Here is a 16624-nt window from a genome sequence, read left to right as displayed (position 1 = left end):
ATGTGGGTCCCACCAATGAATTTTAAATTGTGTAATAGTTGTGCATGTGGGTCGTGCAAAAATCATTTTCCTTTGCTAACACTTTTTTTTTATTTGATGCTGATGTGTCAACCTCTCGTTAAAGTTAAAGGACAAAAGCCTCTTGGTATTTACGAAGGGGGGTGTTAGAAAAACCAAGAGGTTTTTGTCCTCCCTCTTTCGTTAAAGAACAAAATCATTTTGGTTTTTACGAAGAGCCACCACTTAAATATACGACTTTTTAACATTTTGTATATGTGATAAGGTGGTTCTCATTTTATTTTATTTTTTAAAAATAAAAAATTTTAAAAGCTAGTGAAGGATCGTTATCACATAAATAATGTGATAAAAAATTATATATTTAAGAGGCGGAGAATATTTTCTTCTAGGAAGAGGACCGTTAGAAAAACCAATAGGCTTTTGTACTCCCTCCAATGAGGTGATAAATTTCAGGCGCATTGACTTCCTTTGCTTCCCTCCCTCCTTCCAGTTCCCTCTGCATCCCTCTCGCACGAACCGCCTGAGCCAACGGCCGAAATGGCGCGGGCATTAATCCAGCTCGTCATCAGAGTCAGCTTCATCACCACAGTCCTCTCTCTCACCCAATCATCTCCCTCCACATCACTCCTCCTCCACATTGGGACCCGTCCTGCCATGTTATTACCACTCTTTCACTCTCCTCCGAACACTTCCATAAGCTCCTCCAATCCCCATCGACTCCTCCAGAGATCCAATGCTCGCATGGGACTCTACGACGGTCTCCTCCTCCACGGGTATTTTCGTTATTATTATTATTATTATTATTTTCAAATTATGTTTTGTAATTTTGATTGTGTGGGCTGGATGGAAATGCGTGTAGGTACTGCACGACGTTGTTGTGGATTGGGACGCCACCTCGGAAATTTGCTCTTATTGTTGATACGGGTAGCACTGTGACGTACGTCCCCTGCTCTACTTGCGTGGTTTGTGGCAGGCACCAGGTCTAAGATTTCTCAATTGTGTGCTGATTCTCTTGCTTTCCTTTCAGTGGATTTTTTTTTTGTTAGCTTTGTGTCTAATTCAGAGTTGATGATTCAACTTAGAAAAAGAAACAAAAATTTGAAAGAAAAAAAATGTTTTCAAGTGTGCTTGTAGAATTGAAGCACCACCTTGTACCAGCATACTACTTGTTGAGGAGATGTTGATATAACATGTTGGGACACATAAAACTACAACAATTTGATATTTTAGGCATTTTGGAACGCCTGATGGAAGCCAATGTGATTAGGCCTAGTTATGTTATATCAATTCACTTAAGATTGTTGTTTCTACTTGGTTTGGGATTTTCTATCACACATGAAACTATAACAATTTGATACTTTAGGCAATTTTAGTTACTTAATCAACCAGATAAATGCGTATTGGTTTTTGTAACAATGCTTTGTTTTCACCAGGATCCGAAGTTCCAGCCGAACTTGTCGAGCACGTACCGACCTGTGAAATGTAGTTTGGATTGTAATTGTGACAGTGAGAGTGGACAATGTGTGTATGAGAGGCAATATGCTGAGATGAGTACCAGTAGCGGTGTTCTTGGTGAGGATCTTATATCATTTGGTAATTCGAGTGAGCTTGAGCCACAACGTGCTGTTTTTGGTTGCGAGAACGTGGAAACTGGTGACCTTTATAGTCAACGTGTTGACGGAATCATGGGTTTGGGCAGTGGTGATCTCAGTATCATGGACCAACTTGTTGACAAAGGTGTCATTAATGACTCTTTCTCGTTATGCTATGGCGGGATGGGTGTTGGCGGGGGTGCTATGGTTCTAGGCGGTATTTCTCCACCAACAGACATGGTGTTTAGCCACTCAAACCCTGTCCGAAGGTGTGTTTTACGTGAACATTTTGTCTTATAGATATAAGACATCATGTGTTGTTTTTTACCTAAGAAACATATTTGATACATCTCACACATTTACTCTTGTTTCTGGATGGCGACAGTCCATACTACAATATTGATTTGAAGGAGATACATGTTGCGGGAAAGCCATTGCCGTTAAACCCAAGTGTCTTTGATGGAAACCATGGAACTGTCCTGGATAGTGGTACAACATATGCTTACTTGCCTGAAGCAGCATTTGTAGCATTTAAGGATGCTGTAAGAACATATGCTTACTTGCCTGAAGCAGCATTTGTAGCATTTAAGGATGCTGTAAGATCTGTTTCTTTAAGTCTCAGCATCCATTCTTCCATGTTATTTTTCAAAAAAAGTATTTTTTTTCTTGGATTTTAGAGAAAACATGAACATAGTCTTGCTTGACTCATCCTCATAACTATAAGTGAAAAAAATGAAATTAAGTGACCTAAATACATCACAATTCTCTGTGAATCATATTAGTAGAGGGGTGAGTTGTACTTATAGAACTAATAGATAAAAGAACAAAGCAGTTCATCTTGAGTTCTTCTTGTTTGGTGAATTTGTGGTTGATTAATTTAGACACAGGCAGCAAACCCCAAAGGGGTGGTTCAGTTGGTCAGAGTTGATGGCTTCTAAGAGATAATTCCTATGAGGTCACTAGTTCAAATTCTCCTGAGTGCTACTTTCCTCTTGGGGCCACCACCCAGGCATAGCCTGCGTTTCAATGCTCAACTGGTGTAGATGGGTGTGTTGGGCCAGAGATTAGTCTTTGGATCCTGACTGGGCCTCTATGCTCGGCTACGCTACCACTGTGTGTAGGCCAGCTATTCTGATGTATTGTTCAGCTATAAGTGAAACAGGATACCCAGTATCGAAAAAAAAAATAAAAAATGCTAATCTATATCTTATTGAAATATGCGTCAAACCATGAATTTGTTGGCAAAACAGGTTTTGTGCTAAAATCAATTATGATTTTCTTTATACTTGTGAAAGAAAAAATTATGCTTTTCTTTCTGCCAGTAGTTATTTGTTCCTCATCTTTTTTGTTCTTAACCTTTTTTGTTTTACTTTTTGTCTTTCTTTGACCTTGAAATGTTTCTTATCTTGTCTACCTATAAAAAAAAAAAGGGTAATTACCTTTTCCCCCCATCAACTACCAGCCATTGTCAACAGTCCCCATGAACTGACACCTCGACCAAAAGAGAGCATCCAACTACCAACTTTACATACTTTGCCCCCCTTCGTCAGGAAATCTTGTTAACTTGGACGAAATATTTCATTTTTGGGCATTAATTTTGGTTTAAAGACTAAAATCCCCTCCAACAGTAATTAATAAAAAAAATATTAAAATTAATATGTTTAAAAAAGTTGAGGGCATTTATGTCATTTTTGAATTTGAGTTAGGGTATTTCAGTCTTTTTACGAATTAAACTGACGGAAGGGGGTAAGGTATGTAAAGTTGGTAGTTTGATACTCTCTTTTGGTCGAGGTGTCAGTTCATGGGGTCATGTTGACAATGGCTGGTAGTTGATGGAGGGAAAAAGGTAATTACCAAAAAAAAAGTTTTTGATCTTGTCTACATATGCATGCAGATTATGAAGGAACTTCGTTCCTTCCAGAAGATCCGTGGTCCTGATCCAAATTATAACGATATATGCTTTTCTGGTGCTGGAAGGTATTGTCTATAGCATAACTGAAGACTTTGATCGCATAAATGAGTTACTTTCTTATGCCATTTACATTATATATTGTTTTTGCTTCAGTGATGTCTCTGAATTATCGAACACCTTTCCATCTGCTGACATGGTATTTAGCAACGGGCAAAAGCTGTCATTATCACCTGAAAATTACTTGTTTCATGTAAGTGATGGAGTTATGTATGTATGAATGTTATGAGTATGCATATCCTTTCTGAGAACAAACTAAGCTTGCTAAAGTCTTTTCTAATAGGATTATCGAATTCTAAATGCGACTTTACCATTCTTGCTGTTGGTTACATGGTATAAACTGATCATTAATTTGTTTGGTTTATTTTTCGTCAATTTTCATGAAGCATTCAAAGGTACAAGGTGCATATTGCCTGGGGATTTTTCAGAATGGAAATGATCCAACTACTCTTTTAGGAGTTATGTTATGATTCCCCACAAACCATGCTATGGCTTTTCTCCTCCATCTCATGGTAAACTGCCAACTTCCGTTCATTTAATTTGTGCAGTACTTTCAATAATTCTTTTAATGTACTTATTTGTTGAATAGGTGTCATTGTCCGCAATACTCTTGTGATGTATGATCGTGAGCATTCAAAGATTGGTTTTTGGAAAACTAATTGTTCGGAGTTATGGGAAAAGTTTCACATATCTGGTTCCCCTCCACTAATGTCTTCAGCTCCAAATAGATAGAATTCAACTACAGAAATCCCACTAGCATTATCTTCCGTTGAAGCACCGCATGTGATGGCCTTTTTTCTTTTTTTTTTTGAAAACATAAAAATGAGTCATTACAACTATATGTCACCCAACCAACTCATAGCACACGTTCCTTAACATGTACCTGATATATACGAGTAATAAAATCTATGCAGCGGATTATAGATGTAATAGTGAAAATCAACATCATAAACTTAAACTGATACATTTTCACAAAAGATTCATTTAATGTCTATCTGTTTAAAGTTTAAGCATAAGTTATACATAACAAAAGAATGGCTAATAACTAAGTGTTACAAGCAACACTAGCCATATATAAAATATACATCAAAAGGGACTATGCAAGTCTGACACCATTAAAACCCGAGCTACATGCTTTAGTTGTGGTGCTCTAAGTAATTTGCTGCGGAGTCATCCTCCACATCAAGAGTACCTGTAGCCAAAGAAGCTTCATCTATATGGTTGTAGTGGTAGCCATATCTGTATAGGTAAAAGTGTGAGTTTATCATCTCAATAAGAAATACTGAGGTCTCAGTGGTATAAAACTCACTACATAGTGAACAAAAGCACACAAACATGCACACATACAAGATACAATAATAGCAATCTAAATTTACTATGTTCACACACCAGCATATCATCCAACCCAAATCACACCATTCATTGCATGCTTATATTCTATCTTTGATTCTAAGGACAACGACCTACATGTGCCAAAAGCAACATCTTTGGACTTACCAACACTGCAGCTAGAAGCAACAACTTTAGACTTACGCATTTAACGCAAGAATATCAACTCAAGTGCCAAGAGCAATGACTTTGGGCTTACCTTAACACCGCCTGTAAAACAATGACCCACAGGGTATGACAAACAAGTGTTAGGAGCAACGATCCTAAGCTTACCTTTTATAGACACTGCCCGTAAATCAACAACCCACAAGGCAAGACTCTCAAGTGCTAGGAGCAATGACTCTAGGCTTACCTTTTATAGACACCGCCCGTAAAGCAACGACCTGCAAGGCAAGACTCTTAAATGCTAGGAGCAATGACTCTAGGCTTATATTTTATAGACACCGCCCGTGAAGCAACGATCTGCAAGGCAAGACTCTCAAGTGCTAGGAGCAATGACTCTAGGTTTACCTTTTATAGACACCGCCCGTAAAGCAACGACCCGCAAGTGCTAGGAGCAACGACTCTACGCTTATCTTTTATAGACACTGTCCGTAAAGCAACGACCCGCAAGGCAAGACTCTCAAGTGCTATGAGTTATGACTCTAGGCTTACCTTTTATAGACATCGGCCGTAAAGCAACGACCCGCAATGCAAGACTCTCAAGTGCTAGGAGTAATGACTCTAGGCTTACCTTTCATAGACACTGCCCGTAAAGTAATGACCCGCATGGCATACAACAGACAAGTGTTAGGAGCAACAATTCTAGACTTACCTTGTATGCTAAGTACTCGTATGCTAACATCATTACAAAAACTCAACTTACTTCAATGTTCACCCACATTGCACAATTACCACATCATACTCATATTCCAACAATCTACAACTCAATCACATTTATAGCATACTCCTGTGTTATTCTAATCATCAATCCAATGTCATGTTACTCAATCCCAAACAATTTCAAGCATCTCAACATCAACTTATCTTCATAATTCACAATCCAACAATTCACAATGCAATCACATATATTGTCATCAATATACTTCATAATCATAAATATATAATTATCATTATAGAGTTCATTCAAGTTCAACCAAACATGGTAATGCATAAATATAAAGTTTATATGGTCTCTAAGTGAGTAGAATACTCACCTCTTTGCAAGATTCGCGGCTTAAGTGGAATAATCCACAACCAAGGTCGTGCAATGTATAGCTGTATTAAATTGCACCTTACATTAGCATTTATATTTCTAGACTCACACTTCCCTCAATCAATGCTTATAAGTTAAACCCATTGGAAACCCATAGAATTTATAGGGTTCCAAACACATTTTACCCATAATATAAAAATACTAAACCAACCCAAATATCACTAACCCAAAACATTTGTTTAGGGTTAGACACTAAAATCACAACCTAAACAAATACCCATAACAATAAACACTAACCCATTAACATTGAACACTAACATATTCACAATAACATAAACCCATAAGGTTTACTTAGGGTTAAACACATGAAAACACCTCTTAAACGATTTACCTAAAAGTTAGGGTTTTAGGAAACTAAACAAAATTCATCCGAATGCAATCAAACACTTGAAGAGTGTTTATGAAGCTCCAAATCGTGCAAATCCTAAAGAATATACAAGATTAAACTCAAATCCCTCAAGATTTAACCCAAAATCTTAAAAGACAAGAGTTTACGAAAATACCTCAAACCAATTGGTAGAAACATAGATCGGGCTTTGTTGATTACGTTTTCGAAGTCGGATTTGAGATTGAACAGTTAGATCTTTGTAGATCAGCATTTTTGGGTGAAAAACCAAGAGAAAACGTTTAAGGAAGAAGAAATTAGGAAGAAATGAGTCAAAATGACCCATTTTCACTTTTATATTGGCCACCGTCTGGACGGGATAAGTGAGCGTCCGAATACGCGCACTTTAAGTGAGTTTCTGCCTTCATCGTTTGCTCGGGCATCCCGACAGCTTTGTGAATGGTGCAACCAGAATGTCCATTTGGGCATTCTTTTACACCTGGACTTGACATAACATGTTTTCTATGAAAGACCCATAAGAAATCGTGTAAAGGAGGAGAGGAAACCGGAGAAATGAGCCAAAAAGGGCTCAGTTCCGTATTTAAGTCCGAGGTCGTCTGGACGTGGTAAGTGATCATCGGGACGCGCGCCCAAAAAAGTTTGTTCCCTGTGATTCGAGTCGCGTCTGGTGATCTATTCGGTGTCCTGTCCGGACAACTGGACCAGAGAGCAAATTTTGCTCTCTGTGGCTAGTGTTCAGTCGGGGGTCTAGTGACCGTCTCGACACTAGTCGCTCACCATCCGGACGCAAGAAGCAAAGACACTATTTCAAGTGTTTTCTAACAATTTTTCTGACATCCAAATACTCCCTAATTATTTAATTACTCAATTTTACATTTTAAATATTTAATTAACATCTCGGATGTTACACCGCATTATGGGCTTCCAGGTACATTAACTACAGGTCTTCATATTGTGGTTTTTGTTTTCTTTATGCTGATTGGCATGGATATTATGTTCAAACAACTACACTGAAGAAATCTAGATGGGGGAACCAACCATCTAAATAAACATTATTCATATGTAATATTCTTGCTTTCCAATCACATTCAGTGTAGATATGGATAGCAAAATAAGCCCTTTCACTCAGATCTTATGATTTAAGTTGATGTAAAAGAGAGTTTGCTTGCAAAACTGGAATTTTATATTTGTGGCAAATGGGATACCGAGAGTAAAATGGAACATTTTTAGACTTTTATTGTAATTACCGTTTTTGGTATCTTACCACCTATTATCTTATGTCAAGATGAAATTTAGTCACTTGAATCTGAAGCTATGATCTTATTTACGTCTTTTTGACATAAATATGTTTCATATTTAGCTTGTTGGAGACACTCTCCCATTAGATTCTGTAACTCTGATGCACAGGGGAACTCCCAATTGGACAAATAACACTCAAATCTCTTGGTGAATGTCAGCTACTCAGATCTTGAGCCTCGCATTACAGAACTGGCTAAACTCATAGCTGATGACTTAGATATGTTCAAAATTTACTTGAAAGCTAGCTTCCCAATTGATAGATGTCTGTCTGTCATTTGGGTCTTTCTAAGTGAGAGTTCATTTTCACTTCAGGATGCCAATAATCTTGAATATATGATTTCAGGTCCTTTAATTGAATTTTACTCCAATTGAAAATGATTCCCTCATTAGATGGGCCATCTTTCCAGCAGGGTCCAGTCACTACATTTCTAATGCAACAGCTGCAGTAAGTTTGCAACTATGGATTGCTACTATTTATAATTTATATTATTAGACTACTTACGGCAGTTATATTGGTAATGGATTGCAATCTTCCCACCAGCCATTGACAATTGACATATTAGAGATGCTGGACTAACTCATCTGATATTCTGTTCAATGCAAGTACGTTTTATTTTTCTTTTGTCATTAGGGCTCAAGGTCTCTCTTGCCAAATGCGTTAGAACTAGTACTTTTCTGCTAGATTGAACCTATATATTGTTTCTGGCTGATGGCTTTAAATTGGCCGGGAAGACATGAATATGTTGTATTTATGGTAAGAGGCTTTTAACATTTTCATAGATTGGTCCAGTCTTTTCTCCCCTCTTTCAAATTCTGGCAGATGACATTGGAGGACAAGATAATTGGTGATATATGTGGTTTGCAGTCACCAAACCATAATAGCATAACTCTTTATTTTTTTATAAAAGAAGACGCTAACATTGCGAGGAAGAATTAATTAAATCAGAATGATTATTCAAACCATGTCGTTTAACTCGTAAAAACTTCACCATTTCATCACCAGCCGCTGAAAGAATCTCATTGTCGGATTACCTACTTTGATTGCAACACACTACCCCCCCCCCCCCCCCCCTCCCCCCAAAAAAAAAAGAAGAGAGAGAGAAACAGAAAAATAATTTAAGTAATTAAAAGAAAAAAAAATTATCCGATAAAGTTTTCTTCATTTTTTATTTTTTATTTTCAATCGATATATTATACTCACGTATGTTCAAAATGAATGTAATACTTACCTTCATTTTTAATTTCTAGCTAATATATTAAATCACATGCATTTTAGACAGTTTGATAAATTATTATTTTTTTTAAAAAAAGAAACAATCGAATCCGGCCAATTTGGAAAAAGCTTTACACGAAAAAGGAAAATGATAAAAAAAAATAATTATACAATTTTTACATAACCATCACTCACATGGAATGAATTCATGCGGTAATAAGCCCCTCTTTATGTGAATGATTATTGTATACAAATTATGTAATTGTTGTTTTTTCTATCGCTATCTCAAAGAAAAAAAAAAGGAATAGAAAAAGACATACCACCTATGACCTAACAAATAAATAAGTAAATGACTAATAAATTTCAGGCACATTGACTTTCTTTGCTTTCCTCCCTCCTTCCAGTTCCCACGGTCTCTTTCAAGTTTCAACGATCTACCGTTTTGTTCACTCATTGCCTTGCCTCCCTGGCATTCTCTTCCTTCTCGATCTGCATCCCTCTCGCACGAACCGCCTGTGCCAACGAACGAAATGGCGCGGGCATTAATCCAGCTCGTCATCACCGTCAGCTTCATCACCACCGTCCTCTCTCTCACCGAATCATCTCCCTCCACGCCACTTCTCCTCCACGATGGGACCCGTCCCGCCATGTTGTTACCGCTCTTTCACTCTCCTCCGAACACTTCCAGAGGCTCCTCCAATCCCCATCGACTCCTCCAGAGATCCAATGCTCGCATGGGACTCTACGACGATCTCCTCCTCCACGGGTATTTTCGTTATTATTATTATTATTTTTTGCAAATTATGTTTTGTAATTTTGATTGGTTGGGTTGGATGGAAACGCGTATAGGTACTACACGACGTTGTTGTGGATCGGGACGCCACCTCAGAGATTTGCTCTTATTGTTGATACGGGTAGCTCTGTGACGTACGTCCCCTGCTCTACTTGCGTAGATTGTGGCAGGCACCAGGTCTAAGATTTCTCAATCATGTGTTGATTCTCTTGCTTTTCTTTCAGTTTTCTTTTTTTTTTTTGGTTAGCTTTGTGTCTAATTCAGAGTTGATGATTCAACTTAGAAAAAGAAACAAAAATTTGAAGAAAAAAAAAAATTCAAGTGTGCTCGTAGATTTGAAGCACCACCTTATACTACTTGTTGAGGAGATGTTGATATAACATGTTGGGACACATAAAACTACTACAATTTGATATTTTAGGCATTTTGTAACACCTGAAACTGCAACAATGGAAGCCAATGTGATTAGGCCTAGTTATGTTATGTCAATTCACTTAAGATTGTTGTTTCTACTTGATTTGGGATTTTCTATCACACATGAAACTATAACAATTTGATACTTTAGGCAATTTTAGTTACTTAATCAACCGGATAAATGCGTATTGGTTTTTGTAACAATGCTTTGTTTTCACCAGGATCCGAAGTTCCAGCCGGACTTGTCGAGCACCTACCAACCTGTGAAATGTAGTTTGGATTGTAATTGTGACAGTGAGAGTAGGCAATGTGTGTATGAGAGGCAATATGCTGAGATGAGTACCAGCAGCGGTGTTCTTGGTGAGGATCTTATATCATTTGGTAATTTGAGTGAGCTTGAGCCACAACGTGCTGTTTTTGGTTGCGAGAACGTGGAAACTGGTGACCTTTATACTCAACGTGCCGACGGAATCATGGGTTTGGGCAGTGGTGATCTCAGTATCATGGACCAACTTGTTGACAAAGGTGTCATTAATGATTCTTTCTCGTTATGCTATGGCGGGATGGGTGTTGGCGGGGGTGCTATGGTTCTTGGCAGTATTTCTCCACCAACAGACATGGTGTTTAGCCACTCGAACCCTGTCCGAAGGTGTGTTTTACGTGAACATTTTGTCTTATAGATATAAGACATCATGTGTTGTTTTTTCCCTAAGAAATAATTTTGATACATCTCACACATTTACTCTAGTTTCGGGATGGCAACAGTCCATACTACAATATTGATTTGAAGGAGATACATGTTGCGGGAAAGCCATTGCCGTTAAACCCAAGTGTCTTTGACGGAAAGCATGGAACTATCTTGGATAGTGGTACAACATATGCTTACTTGCCTAAAGCAGCGTTTGTAGCATTTAAGGATGCTGTAAGACCTGTTTCTTTAAGTCTCATCATCCACTCTTCCATATTATTTTTCAAAAAAAGTATTTTTTCTTGGATTTTAGAGAAAACATTAACATATTCTTGCTTGACTCATCCTCATAACTATAAGTGAAAAAATGAAATTAAGTGACCTAAATACATCACAATTCTTTGTGAATCATATTAGTAGAGGGGTGAGTTGTACTTATAGAACTAATAGATAAAAAAACAAAGCAGGTCATCTTGAGTTCTTCTTGTTTGGTGAATTTGTATGGGTGTACCCAGTTTGTGTCGTTTGAAGTCTTTGAGGTTGGAGAATCTTCAAAGGGGGCCGGTCAGGAGGAAAGAGATGTGGTTTACCCCAGGGTTGTGCAGCATGCCAGTTCGTGTTTTCGCACGATGGGGGTTTCGTTCTTGGGAACTGATGAGAAGGGTTTTTTGGACTTCTTGACTTGGACTGAGAATCAGCGCTATGACTCTGATTCCCCTCCTAAGAAGGACAAGAAGCTAAATAGGAAAAAGGGGAAAAGAGAGGTCAAGAATTTAGAATGCTCGATGAATTTCGATGCTAGGGGTGTGGGTTCCAATCGGGTTAGAGGCAAGAAGTTGGGGTTTTGATGTAACTTTTCTTCTGTTTTTGGGTTTTTCGGTTGCTCTTCTTTTGTGTTTTTGTTTTTCTTTTGTTTTGGTGTCCTTTTTGTATATTTCCTGTATGCTTAGGGGCGCCTTTACGCTTTTTTAATGCAATTTGTTTACCTATCAAAAAAAATTTGTGGTTGATTCATTTAGACAGAGGCAGCAAAGGCTAATCTATATTTGATTGAAATATGCGTCAAACCATGAATTTGTTGGCAAAACTGGTTTTGTGCTAAAATCATTTTTGATTTTCTTTATACTTGTGAAAGAAAAAATTATGTTTTTCTTTCTGCCAGTAGTTATTTGTTCCTCATCTTTTATGTTCTTAACCTTTTTTGTTTTTTGTTTTACTTTTTTCCTTTTTGTCTTTCTTTGACCTTGAAATGTTTCTGATCTTGTCTACCTATCAAAAAAAAAAAAAAAAGTTTCTGATCTTGTCTACATATGCATGCAGATTATGAAGGAACTTCATTCCTTCCAGAAGATCCGTGGTCCTGATCCAAATTATAACGATATATGCTTTTCTGGTGCTGGAAGGTATTGTCTATAGCATAACTGAAGACTTTGATCGCATAAATGAGTTACTTTCTGATGCCATTTACATTATATTTTTTTTTTGCTTCAGTGATGTCTCTGAACTATCAAACACCTTTCCAGCTGTTGACATGGTATTTAGCAATGGACAAAAGCTGTCACTATCACCTGAAAATTACTTGTTTCGTGTAAGTAATGGAGTTATGTATGTATGAATGTTATGAGTATGCATATCCTTTATGAGAACAAACTAAGCTTGTTAAAGTCTTTTCTAATAGGATTACCGCATTCTAAATGCGACTTTACTATTCCTGCTGTTGGTTACTTGGTATAAACTGATCATTAATTTTTTTGGTTTATTTGTCGTCAATTTTCATGAAGCATTCAAAGGTACAAGGTGCATATTGCCTGGGGATTTTTCAGAATAGAAATGATCCAACTACTCTTTTAGGAGGTATGTTATGCTTTAATAAATGTCTTTTCATTTTTCTTGCCCCCCACCCCCCCACCAAGCCATGCTATGGCTTTTCTCCTCCATCTCATGGTGAACTGCCAACTTACTTTCATTTAATTTGTGTCGTACTTTCAAAAATTCTTTTAATGTACTTATTTGTTGAATAGGTATCATTGTCCGCAATACTCTTGTGATGTATGATCGTGAGCATTCAAAGATTGGTTTCTGGAAAACTAATTGTTCAGAGTTATGGGAAAAGCTTCACATATCTGGTTCCCCTCCACTAATGCCTTCAGCTCCAAATAGAGAGAATTCAACAACAGAAATCCCACCTACATTAGCTCCGGCTGAAGCACCACATTATGGGCTTCCAGGTACCGTTAACTACAGGTCTTCAGATTGTGGTTTTTGTTTTCTTTATGTTGATTTGCATGGATATAATGTTCAAAGTTCAAACAACCACACTGAAGAAATCTAGATGAGGGAACCAACCATTTAAATAAACATTACTTGTATGTAATATATTCTTGCTTTCCAATCCCATTCAGTAAAGACATGGATAGCAAAAGATGCCCTTTCACTCAGATCTTATGATTTAAGTTAATGATTAAGATACGAAATTTGTAAAAGAGAGATTGATTGCAAAACTGGAATTTTATATTTGTGGCAAATGGGATACCGAGAGTAAAATGAACATTTTTAGACTTTTATTGTAATTACCGTTTTTGGTATCTTGCCACCTATTATCTTATGTCAAGATGAAATTTAGCTACTTGAATCTGAAGCTATGATCTTATTTATGTTGTAGCAGAAGCTTGTTGTTTTATGTCTTTTTGACATAAATATGTATCAGATTTAACTTGTTGGAGACACTCTCTCATTAGATTCTGTAACTCTGATGCACAGGGGAACTCCCAATTGGAAAAATAACACTCAATCTCTTGGTGAATGTCAGCTACTCAGATCTTGAGCCTCACATTACAGAACTGGCTAAATTCATAGCTGATGACTTAGATGTTAATCCTTCACAGGTTAGATAGATACCACATTGGAATGCAGAATTTTTTTTTGGAACATCATATGTTCATAATTTACTTAAAAGCTAGCTTCCCAATTGATAGATGTCTGTCTATCATTGGGTCTTTCTAAGTGAAAGTTCATTTTCACTTTAGGATGCCAATAATCTTGAATATATGATTTCAGGTCCTTTTATTGAATTTTACTCCAATTGGAAATGATTCCCTCATTAGATGGGCCATCTTTCCAGCAGGGTCCAGTCACTACATTTCTAATGCAACAGCTGCAGTAAGTTTGCAAATATGGATTGCTACTATTTTCCTTGGAAAAGATTAGAAGCATTTGTGTGATAATTTTTTTCTGGCCACAGAGTATAATTGCCCGATTTGCTGAACACCGCGTGCAGCTTCCTGGTACCTTTGGAAGTTATCAGTTGGTTGGATGGAACATTGAGCCTCTGGCAAAACGGTATATTATTTTTACTTCTTGGGTTCCTCTCTCAGTATTTGTATAGAGTTTGATATATGGATATTGGCAATGAGATTAAGGATATGTGGTAATCTTTATGGTATTTTTATAAGTATAAAATTATGCTAATAGAATTGAAAAACCTGAGCTGTTTTTCCTTAAGTCACTAAAATCTCACCACTTAGAGTTACTAAAATCTAAATATAACCATTTAAAGAAAATTAGATATTTTCAGAAAACGCTTATGATGAAAAGGGCAAGATCATTATTTTGTTATTTTGAGGCTGAGAGCTGTGGGCACTTCAAATATATGGAGCAAAAATAGGATGGGAAACCTAATAAAAGAGGGAAGCCCTCTACTATGCGTGGAGAACCATGCTTGGTGGAGGGTGAGCTTGATCCACCCTGATATTTGTGTGTCAGTTGTATTTGCCCATAAAAAAATATATTCAGTGAAGGAGCTATTTATTTTAAATTATTGTATGTCATGACCTCTTTCAACATTTATTTGTTATAGTTTCTTGTTTTTATATCTGGGCTTCCTTTCTCATCTGATTTTCCCTTACAGAAATTTCCATATCGATCTTGCATGCCTTTCTATTTGTTAATAATAGTTGCTTACATTTGGTATCCTTCAGTATATGCCATATCCTTTCTAAGTTTAACATTATACACAGCCTCTTTTCTTTATATTGGGGTTTTCTGAATATTGCAGGACATGGTGGCAGCAAAACCATCTGATAGTATTTTTAGCAGTTTTTGTTACATTAATTATTGGATTATCAGCTTCTGGAATGTGGTTTATTTGGAGAGACAGACAACAAAAGCTAAATGCATACAAGCCTGTCAATGCAGCTGTTCCGGAGCAAGAACTGCAGCCGATATAGACTATCCGGGAGTTGTCGTGATTTATGTTGGATTCTGTTTCTATTTGAATTTTTGACTCACACTGACTAAAGTCTGCAACCATAGCTTTTTAAGCTGACCGAGATTGTTGTTCAGTAAATCTGGATAGAGAGGTATAGGAACACAAATTTTCGATTTGGGATATGTTTGTAAACATTTTAAATTTTGGATTATCCCTAAAGTTTTTATATGCAATATTGTAACATACAGTGAACCAAAAGCTTGCTCAATAAAGCAATTTTCAAGTTCTTTTATCATTTTACTTCATTTTTGCGGCTTACCTTTATGACTGAAATTATAGACTATGGCTTTTGCAACCAATCAAACATTACAGCCTATGCCAATTAGCAAAGACTGTTCTTGTCATATTGTTTCTATTTTCACTTGTTTTGTTATGTGAGTTAAATGTGACGATCGCGAAAAGTACTAGTTATATTTGTGTTATTATTTCAAAATGATTGGTCAAATTGTAATTGGAACTCTCTAAAATTGCTTATAAAGTCCAATCTTACTTGGTAAATAACCAATATAAGATTTAGCATATGTTACGATCTTAAGTGTCTCACATGGCTTAAGTACAATTTTAACCATATGTATATAAGCTCTTGAACACCTTTCTTTTGTAAGCTAGTTTTTAATGATGAGTTCTATATGAGGTTTAAATCATTTAGTGTTAGAGTATACTGGATCCGATGTATGGTCCATACTAGTAAGCAACAAAAAAAAAAAAATGGACCAGGACATTGTCTCTGGCAACAATTGTAGATTGGAGCTAGTGAAGGCCGTTTCATTCACCTATCAGTATTCAATGATTTAATACTATGTCTATACATAATACTAAGACATTTTAATACAACCTACAGGTCGTCCATACCGGGACTCAACTACAAAACCGCAACCCATTTAATCTCAAACTTGACGTGGTGGTGACTCTGATACTAAATGATATAAAACTGAAGTAGAACTTATCATTGGAAACCGGCTTGCAATGAAAGGGTGTCCAAGAGCTTATATACACATGATTAATATTGCATTTAAGCCATGTGAGACACTTATAAACGTAACAACAACCATAAACTTATTTACAATTTACTCATTTTATATGAAAAATTCATTTTCTCAATGCAAGACTAAATTTATGGGTCGCCATAATAAATGCAACCAAATAAACCCCAAAAGGCAGTACTTGGACAAAATGTGTAAATGAAAACAAGCAGGACACATTACACGTGTCATTGTACTGTAACTCCATGTTGTTGGGATCTGCTCTAAGGATCCCATTTTGTATTTTGTCAATTTTTTCCTTTTTACCTTAGTGTGGCTTCAACTGTGCAATTCAAACACCTAATTAAAGTCTTCCTCTTAACATTAGGTTAAATGCAATTCATACCATGAAAAGTAAT

At 36.8% G+C, this 16624-nt stretch overlaps 2 protein-coding genes across 4 annotated transcripts; both read left to right on the top strand.

Annotated features, from left to right (window-relative positions):
• The first annotated feature begins 391 nt into the window (after positions 1-391).
• Positions 392-4509, top strand: LOC133862990 (aspartic proteinase 36-like). 3 transcript variants are annotated; one of them, XM_062298945.1, is made up of 8 exons: positions 392-791; positions 878-998; positions 1452-1879; positions 1996-2152; positions 3505-3587; positions 3676-3772; positions 3966-4091; positions 4169-4509. In XM_062298945.1, exons 1-7 carry the CDS (start codon positions 556-558, stop codon positions 4047-4049), a joined length of 1206 nt encoding a protein of 401 aa, XP_062154929.1. In that variant the 5' UTR covers positions 392-555; the 3' UTR covers positions 4050-4091; positions 4169-4509. The 3 variants fall into 3 exon arrangements, with proteins under 3 accessions (XP_062154929.1, XP_062154928.1, XP_062154927.1); XM_062298944.1 differs by having other exon boundaries at positions 1996-2206; positions 3975-4091; XM_062298943.1 differs by having other exon boundaries at positions 1996-2206.
• A 4976-nt stretch (positions 4510-9485) lies between these two features.
• On the top strand, positions 9486-15475 carry LOC133862987 (aspartic proteinase 36-like). Its single transcript, XM_062298940.1, has 12 exons — positions 9486-9847; positions 9931-10051; positions 10510-10937; positions 11054-11210; positions 12297-12379; positions 12468-12564; positions 12758-12830; positions 12998-13204; positions 13737-13861; positions 14034-14135; positions 14218-14315; positions 15031-15475. The coding sequence occupies exons 1-12, from the start codon at positions 9612-9614 to the stop codon at positions 15200-15202; spliced, it is 1899 nt and encodes a 632-aa protein (XP_062154924.1). The 5' UTR covers positions 9486-9611; the 3' UTR covers positions 15203-15475.
• The last annotated feature ends 1149 nt before the right edge of the window (positions 15476-16624 follow it).

This window comes from Alnus glutinosa, chromosome 3 (assembly GCF_958979055.1).
Source record: "Alnus glutinosa chromosome 3, dhAlnGlut1.1, whole genome shotgun sequence".
NCBI lineage: Eukaryota > Viridiplantae > Streptophyta > Magnoliopsida > Fagales > Betulaceae > Alnus > Alnus glutinosa.
Note: the sequence above shows the minus strand (reverse complement) of the source record. Positions and strands in the feature narration are given on the sequence as shown.